The 9,328-nt window shown below is 38.6% G+C and overlaps 1 protein-coding gene across 1 annotated transcript in view; it reads left to right on the forward strand.

The window, feature by feature from the left end:
* HELRODRAFT_154769 (hypothetical protein) overlaps positions 1 to 9,328 on the forward strand; it is a 20,761-nt gene that overhangs the window by 5,842 nt on the left and 5,591 nt on the right. Inside the window, exons 6-9 of the mRNA XM_009019430.1 lie at positions 5,658 to 5,712; positions 5,816 to 5,904; positions 6,033 to 6,186; positions 7,741 to 7,875. Of these exons, the coding sequence (XP_009017678.1) occupies positions 5,658 to 5,712; positions 5,816 to 5,904; positions 6,033 to 6,186; positions 7,741 to 7,875 (433 nt within the window). The remainder of the gene's footprint in view (positions 1 to 5,657; positions 5,713 to 5,815; positions 5,905 to 6,032; positions 6,187 to 7,740; positions 7,876 to 9,328) is intronic.

Below are 9,328 nucleotides of genomic sequence, written 5' to 3' on the forward strand. Positions count from 1 at the left end.
TTGTGACATTGATAAGGAGATCGAGATTGCGGTGGTATGGACATGTGTTGAGAAGGGATGAAAGGGTCGGGTTAGGCGAGCGTTGGAGTTCGAGGTTGAAGGAGTGGTAGGAAGGGGTCGTCCGCGATTGGGATGGAGAGAGCAGGTGGAGAAGGACAGGGTGAAAACGGGGTTGCGTGATACTGAGGCGAGTGACAGATGTGGATGGCGTCGATGGGTATTTCGGTTTCATCATAGGTAGCCAAACGGCAACCCACGATCTCGGGGAAAATGCCGTCTAAACGTGTGTTGTTTGTTGTTGTTGGTAGTGTGATAGTTAAGGTGCCTGGCATTGCGGTTGCAATGACTGGGTTCGAATGTAAAGAGATCCTAGCCTATCCATTCAAGTGGGATGCGTTGAATTACGTGTATTTACTAATAATAATGCGCCTCAGTCACTTGCCATGGCATGGCATTTTATTAAATGGTGTTATTATAATTATTAGCCTATTACATACTTCATGACAGTTTATGTGTTATTTCATGGCAATTTATGCATAAATGTTAACCTGGAAGTGATGTCTGACATTTATTAATGTATACTATGGACAGGGGCGTATCTAGACAACTTTGACTGGGGGTCAACTTTTGTGGTTGTGTGACTGATGGCTTTTTTTGCTTGGTACGTCCATTTTTGTCCTGGTCGATTATCCACATAATATGCTGCTTTTTTCGCTTTAATAGTGACTTTTAATACAAATTCTGCTCACTAGATCAGCCACTGACTATGGACCGTGCAATGGTAAAGTCTGACATCATTGTCCCATCGTTGACCACATATAATTTTCTATAAGTTTCAGTTTTGAAAAAGATCGTTCACCTTCACAACTTGTTTCAAAAGTTGACAGATAAATTCGAAAAGCAATATTTACATCCGGAAAACTTGTAACCAACTTGTTCTCTATTTGCGTCTTCAACATTTCGCAACAGATTTCGTGTCGACGAACATTCTGGAAAACAAAAGAAACTCATCAGCAAATGCCTCATCCAGATTTGATGAATATATCTTAATTAATTCATTTGCCTTAGAAACTATTTCATCACTTGACAAAGATCTGTCAAGAAGAAAACTGAACCTATGAAACTGTAGTGATGAGAAAATAATCCAGTTTTACTAAAAATTTCGCTGACAGGAGACACATAGGTAGTGAACAAGATTGGACCGAGGACGGAACCCTTAGGAACTCTAGTGTCGATCGAGCAGGTAGAGGAAGTATGGTTTCCCAGCTTCACAAACTGCTGTCTGCAGCTCAGGTAAAATCTAATCAGTGATAGTGCATGACCATCCACCCCAAATTCTTATTGTAGGCGTTCGAGAAGAACCGAGTGATTGATGGTATCAAAGGCTGCGGACAAGTCGAGCCCAACTGCAATGATTACCTTTCGGTTGCCAGCCTCATTAAAAATATCATCAGCAATGTGTAGCAATGCAGTCGCAGTGGAATGACGAGAACGATAAGCAGATTGAAGATTTGGATAGTTATGGTTGGACATTAGGTGGGCACGTAGTCTTAGCAATATGACGCGCTCAAGTAGCTTTGAGAATGTTGATAAGTTTGATATAGGGCGGTAATTTGACGGGTCATCAGGATCCAAGGATGGTTTTTTCAGTAGTGGTAAAACCTGAGCAGTTTTATAAAGTGAAGGAAAGCATCCCGTGTTGAAGACAGAGTTAGTCAGCTTGACCAGAATAGGTGCTAAGATCGGAAGCATTGAGGTTGGAATAGGATCAATGGGTGGTATTTTGTTTGGTAGAGAGGCAATGAATTTAGTCATCTCATCACAATCAGTATCAGCAATTTGAAGAAAGATGTCGCCTTTATATGGACGAGCAGGGAAAGTGACAGAGGTGGATTTAGAGATAGCGGTGGATATTGAGAGATATATTTTTTATATTTTTTCCTGAAAAAATGTGCTGAAGGAATTAACCAGCCTCCTGCAATCTGCATCACTATAGCGATGAACAGGGTGGCTGTGAAGAACTTTGTTAGCCAAGCGCCACAGGAAACGAGGGTTTGAATTTGATTTACCGAATTCAGAGCTTATACAGTCCGCTCTAGATTTGAGGATGGCGATTTTAGCTGCATTTTTTGCAACCCTGTAAGCATGTTTTACTGCGTGACGAGAATCCAGCCGCAATTTTCTTTCTAGGCGTCTACACTCTCTCTCTTTGCCTGACGTGCCTCATCAGAAAGAGTGAAGATATGCTTTTGGCCACGCCTGATGGTAATAGTTTTTAGTGGAGCGTGTCGATCCAGCAAACTGTGCAAATTCCGATCAAGGGCTGAAGCCAACATATCAGGATCCAGTGAAGCAGAGAGCAGAGAATCGACTACAGCCATTAAGTCAGATTGAAATCTGTTTAGGTTAATGCGATGTATAGGCCTATATGTACGAGTTTCAACTAGAGGCGGGGTATTGAATGTACATATGTCCACAAGAATGATTTTATGGTCAGAATAGGTGACATCTGATGATCTCACATCTTTTATGCTGTCGGAAAACGAAGTCGAGGTGATGATTAGATCAAGAGTATTACCACACTGGTGTTGGAAAGCTTACGTGTTGAGATAAGTTATTTTCTTCCAGAAGGGAGGAGAGACGCTCGCTACCAGGACAGTTGAAATTGCCACAAATTATAAAGGAAGATGAAGATGAATGTAAGTAATTTATCAAAGTCTCCAGTTCCTCAAAAAACGAATCAACAGCCGGACCAGGAGGGCGATAAAGAACGGCGAGAATAATAGCCGACTCAGGGCACACGAGCTTGGTGACAAGCAGCTCGAACGTTGTGAAAATACCAAAATCTAGCGCTGAATGTCGAAATGTCGCCCGGTATACAACAGAGATGCCACTACCACGCCGATCAGGCCTATGATAATGTGCCACAGAAAAACCAGGTGGGGCAATATCCAGCCTCACTGCAATGGGTGCGTCAGATGAGATCCAAGTCTCCGTGAATGCCAGTATGTCAATGCCATTGTCAACAATGGTGTCATGAAGGAGAGCCGCTTTATTGACAGCCGAACGAGCATTCAGAAGACCCAGAATTGTTTTTGTAGAATTTTTATGAGATCCATCTACTGCAAACAACGAGTGCTTAAGCCTGATACGACCCTTCCGAGGCCTCCAGATCCTTAATCGGAACAAAATTTTTCTAGCGGGTCTAGGGATAGGTCGCGAGATGGCTGCAGGCGCCAGTGAAAGCAGCTGCACGATTGTGTATGCAAATGTCATCTACAAATAGAAAATGATGGATATATATGCAATTGTGTGATTGATGTTAAGATACAATTGTTGTTTGATTGATGTTTATGCTGATTGTCGAAAGCTGTGACGTAACTGATGATGGTAGCGAGGAAATCGTCGACAATTGTTGTTCGATTGAAAGTTGAAGAAACGGTTGAAAAAAAATAAATTTGTTCTAGATTGAATAATTTAGTTGTAACGGACCAGATGTGACTATGTACAATGTACAAGTTAACAATGTTGATAGGTGAAAGCCCGCACTATGTACATATGTTGATAATGTCGATAGGTATTATATTTGAGAAAGAATTTTGTAACTGTTGACAGGCGAAGCTACGTTAATTACAACTGAAAGCTGATTGGTTCAGGAAGGCGATTGTAGAACATGCGCGTTACGTTTATTGATAAGGATTTATTAGGTCAATTCGTAGCTGACATTTGATTGGCTGAGGAAAGTAGTCTATGTGTAGAATTGCAGGTAAAACACACTCCAAACACCGCCACAAACCACTCCAAAAACCACCGAAAACCACAATAAATTTCACCAACCGATAGTCCGCTGTGTCGCCAGGACCAGTAACGCCACTTCCGAGAAAAAATTCGTGAAACAACGACCTCTAACAACACAAATTATCGAAAAACGATAGAGCTCCGCTAAAACACGCAGTCGCGGGACAGCGCAATAGATGTATTACAAATCTATATGTTAATGTATGTTATCATCATTATTTATATATTTTAGTATGGAACTTTTCATCTTTTTAATGCTTCTTCTTTCTCTTCCTTTTTCTTTTGTTTTTCAGATCCAGACTCGTGTTTACTGTAGTATCCATCAGACATGATTTCTAAAATTATAATTATTTGTAATTACCAATACTAATTGAAAATTACTAATTGGTAAACATTAAAAATTAGTAAGCATTTTTATTTTGCACAGACGTGGTAGACGAAATAGTGGATAACCGGAAGTTATCCATTAAATAATTAGTTATTAAATCAAGCAACACAAAGTGAATTGAGATTAAAAATATCAAAACCTCCAAGGATGCATTCATAAATAAAAAAAATATTCAAAACAAAAATTGGTTTATAACAATTTAGTCAAACAATGCTGTAAACGTGTTTATAATTAGCTACACATCGTTTTAGTGCAGAATTTAAATTTTAATCGATTTGAAGCCTACTACAAAAGTCTACAAATGCAGATATGGCCTAGGGCCTACGACGACCTTAAAACGGCCCTGGATTCAAGTCATTGTAAAGCAAAAAAATTTTAATTTTTTCATACAATTTCATACTTCATTTTGCTGCGGTTTAGTATTGCACCATTCGTCAAATATTTCTTTAAAGACAGCGTTTTCAATGGAGAACCTATATTAATGGCTCCCGCTTAAGAAAATGCAGGCTTTGATTGTTGAGTGAACTTGGCGCAACTTTCTGCACTGATTGCATCAATATATGGATACCAAATTGTTTTTTTAAGATATTCATTAGCATTCCTTTCCTCTTGATGCCCTCTGTTGCTGTCTCGATGCGCTTCTAGGCTCAACTAATTCAATACCCGCAGCCTTAGCAAATTTGATTGCTTCACTGTAATGTATAGTATGGACTTGTCATCATCCTATACAGTGTCATCAGTACGCCACGGTTGAAGATGATATTTAATGTCTTTAACAAGTTTCATTCTCTCAAAGTAATTTAAAACTCAGGATTGCAGTTGTCTTGAAAATGCAGAGGTAAGTCATCACTTTTCTTGCAGTAGCTAGCGAAACACAAAAAGAAGTATTGGCTATCGAATTCGTTCGTGTTAATGTGACGACGGACTTAGTTTTTGAATCAAACAAGCCACTTTCTGTCATTTGCTGCAAACTATCAGTAATACAATCAAAATTATCACCAAATCTTATCAGCGCATGTGAGACGACGTACAAATCTCGTTTCACAATATGTCAAAAAATTTTATCGAAATGACATTGACACTTTGATGATTGTTGATACATCTGAATGATGCAATAACATCGAGAAATTATTCAAATGATTTTTTTCTTCACAATGAGCAAAAACTGGGGAAGAAATGCAGTGAGTGTGTAAAAAACGTGTTGAGTCATAAAATTATCATTTGATGTGCAGAGACAAAGGTGTGGAAATTGTATGGAAGGCATAAGACAGAAGGCAATGTATGAAGGTGAACTAAACCTAATTGAACTAGAATGAAAAAGAAAAGACAAGTTATTGAAAACATTTTAAGAAAGGAGTATTTGTTTTAGTGTTAACATTAACATGTAGATTTGTAACATCGATAAATGACTGCTTGAAATCACATTTAAAATAAATTTAATAACTTTTCACATCAAATTTAATGCATTCAGTTCCATCTGCAGCAGGCCAAGTTGAGGTCTAAGATCAGAATTGATGATGGCAGAGGTTTGTAAAATGATGATGAAGATGATGTTTGGAGCAACGTGTTTAATGATGTGTTGGTGCAAAAATTCTCATTAATTAACATGATTTTTTTTTATCAATCCAGCGAAACCAATAGACTTGCTTGCACAGTATATAAGTGCTGAAGATAATGATCTTGCCATTGAAATGACGGAACCTTACAACTTTCTAAATGTTTGTTTCATGTCATTTGTTCATCATCTCAAATTGTTTCGTTTGCAGTTTTCAAATTTAATTTCACATTTCAATAAATAAATGGAATAATTTTGCAATTAATTTGCATTTGTTGCTCGTTCGTGCAGGGTCTCACAATTCAAGATCTGGAGGATTTGTTAGTGGACATCAAGGTGTACGTGGAGTTGGAGCAGGGAAAAAATGTTGATTACTGGAAGGACATCACCATCGTCACTGAAGAGGAACTGAACAAGTTGAAGAAACTTGAGTACAACACAGCTGGTTGGTTTGCTGCTGTTGTTTTGGAGTTCATAAGTTGTTTATTTTGTTTAGAATCATTCCCACCATCTTTGCTGCCTCTGTCAGTCATTTAGTTAATTTTCCCAGTCTTTCTCCAAGTCCTATTGTACTTCTCAAATTATCAATTTTCTCCATATAGTCGGCATTTATCTGCCGTTATGACGTCTGATCTTCCGTTATATTTTTTTTATTTTTATACTTCTATGCACCTATCATTGCATTGGTTTGATAGGTACAATTTTGTTGATGACCATCCGGCATGCTGTTTGTATGTTTGTATTGTTCTGCTTTGGTAACTTACGTCCATCTTTTGCGGCTCGGTCTGCCTTTTCGTTCGCCTCCACCCCACAGCGACCAGGTATCCAAGCTATAGCAAGATTCCCAGCCTCCCCGTGGCGTAACTGAGGAACCGTGACACACTATGGTTTTGAATGAGATCAATCTGTTCAAAAGATTGTTTATTAGGAAAATCATCTAAATCAAAAAAGATTGCTGCTGTTGCTGTCGTTGTAGTCACTCAAGGATTTGCAGACTCCTATCTTTTTAAGATCTCCCTCACCATCTCTACAGCTTCAGCTGAACGTTCACTGAGTTCACCGAGCACCACCCCCAGACCATACTCTCCTCTCTCTTGCACCAGAAGGTGGTGGGTTGTTGTTTATTTGTCCAATACTTACAGTCTGCAGTATTCTTCGGTTCTAAGTCCAATTCGAACTCTGTAGTCTCGTATTGCCATGTGGTGATCAGTTCTAAATCTGCTTAGATCCGTTCTAACACCCTTGTTCAGGCCTTCATCTGAATCCTCTATAGCTGCTGTATATGCTGCTATGTGTCTTTCATCTCTCACTGTTGGTGTTGGAGCGAGCAAATCTATCATTTTACCCAAACTCTTTACCTTGACAATTTCTAATAGTGGCCTGACAGTCTTCTTTCCTCATTAGCTTCTAATTGCAAGATACCAACCTCCCCGTTGCGTAATTGGGGGGTCATGGTCTCGACTGGGGCCTCGAATGGGATTGATACGTTAAAGTATCAATCAGACTGCTGCTATTGATATTGTTGTTGTTTCTTTTAGGGTTAATGCAACAACAACTTGTTGCTGTTATTGACTGGCTGTTGCTTATTGTTGACAATATATAATCATGAAGGATGCGGTTTTTTTGATTAAAATTGTAAGCTTTTAAGTAAATTAAGTGGGTAGTAAATTAGTTTGTTACTTGCCGTGTATGCTGCATCTTATTTTAATATTTTAATACCTGAATACTGGTATGACGTCAGAATATAAAAAATTTAATGAAACTTTGTAAAAATTGATGAAAATGTTTGTAAAAAATTAGATTCTTTTTAAGTTGCAATAATCTGATAACTTTAAATTTTTATAAAATATTTTAAATAAGAATTGTGAGAGTATTAATCCTTCTATGAAACAAACCGGTGAATGATTGGTAGAAATTATATTAGTTGCCTGAATGATAGATAACTAATGAAAATGAGGCAACAAAATAGATAAAACAAACTTGCTTGTTCATCGATCAGATAGAAGATCCAGCATTCACCCGGCTGTCATGGGTGATTTAGCAAATGTATTCAAAGGACAGTCATTATCTCAATTGAACCAGCTCGAGCAGCAGATCAAAGACAAGTTGAAAGGAGGAGAAGGCATCGACATTGGTTAGCTTTTGTTTTTATTCATTACTGTTTTTCTTCTTTTTTGACCGACTTTCTCTTTTATGATGCCTTAGAATGTGTTTTAAATATTGTGTTGGTGAGTGAGTAGGTGGGAGAGTGCATGCACGGGCGGGCGTGTGTGTGTCAAGTCAATACAATTAGTTGGTTATAGTTTACAGAAATAAATACATGCTATTATTGTTTTCTTGTTTTTTCGTTTAAATTTTTAAAAATGCTCTTGGACATCTTGAACGACACCCTGGTGAGCCTCTGCATCTGCATTCAACAATGCCTCTAAAAATAATAAGATTCATATCAGGCACTGTTTCTAAGTGTTGAAAATGGTACAACATATACTTGTACACAAACTTGTCATGTGAAATATTTTGTGATTTATTTTTGTTAGTTTATGAATAGTTAGTTTATTGCTCAATACAGTGAAGAGAATACTTCAATCGTCTGTTAAACGAAACAAATTCCATCAATGTTAACTTTGACGCTCCACCCATCGAATGTCCGATTCCAGACATCACTGTAGAGGAGCTTACAGAAGCTCTGAAAGCTATGAAGGATGGAAAGGCAGCAGAGCCCTCGGGACTCACAAATGACATTATCAAAGCATCTGGTACTGCAGGTATCCAAACGTTACTACAACTTTGCCGTGAAATCTGGAGAAATTGCTCAAGGCGACTGAATGGAACTAAAGCATGACAGTCCCGCTATACAAAGGCAAAGGTGGTTCATTGAACTGTTCATCATATCGGGGTATACTTCTGTTAGAACACTCCCTGAAAATTGTCGAAAAAATCATTGAGAGAAGATTAACGTCGTGAATCACAATCGGAAATTATCAATTTGGTTTCCTAGCTGGGAAATCAACAATTGATGCAATTCACAAAAGAAGTACTTCGCAAAGCATCAACAACTATCGCACATTTTTGTAGACCTTGAAAAAGCATTTGATCGAGTTCCCCGTGAAGCAACCAGGTGGAGTCTACGTCGACAACTCATTCCAGAATATCTTGTTCGACTTGTGATGGAAATGTATACGAATACTAAGACTCTTGTCAGCACTACGGTTGGAAACACAGATGCATTTGACATCGGCGTTGGAGTTAACCAAGGCTCGATTCTCAGTCCACTGTTATTTATAACTGTGATGGAAGAAATCACAAAACCGATACGCAGTGTTGACATTTGGAATCTAGTATATGCTGATGATATCGTTTTAACAGCCACGTCTGAGCAGATTGCAGCACAGATGTTTGAAGATTGGAACACCAGACTCACCGATCATGGATTCAAAGTCAACATCAGCAAAACCAAAGCAATGAACACTGGTGAACCCATCCAATCCACAGCTACTGGACGATGGCCCTGTTCAGTTTGTAAAGCTGGTGTAGGTAACAATTCAATCAAGTTTCAGCAGTGTAACCAGTGGTGTCACAAACGTTGT

Source organism: Helobdella robusta, assembly GCF_000326865.2.
Source record: "Helobdella robusta unplaced genomic scaffold HELROscaffold_24, whole genome shotgun sequence".
Taxonomy (NCBI): Eukaryota; Metazoa; Annelida; class Clitellata; order Rhynchobdellida; family Glossiphoniidae; genus Helobdella; species Helobdella robusta.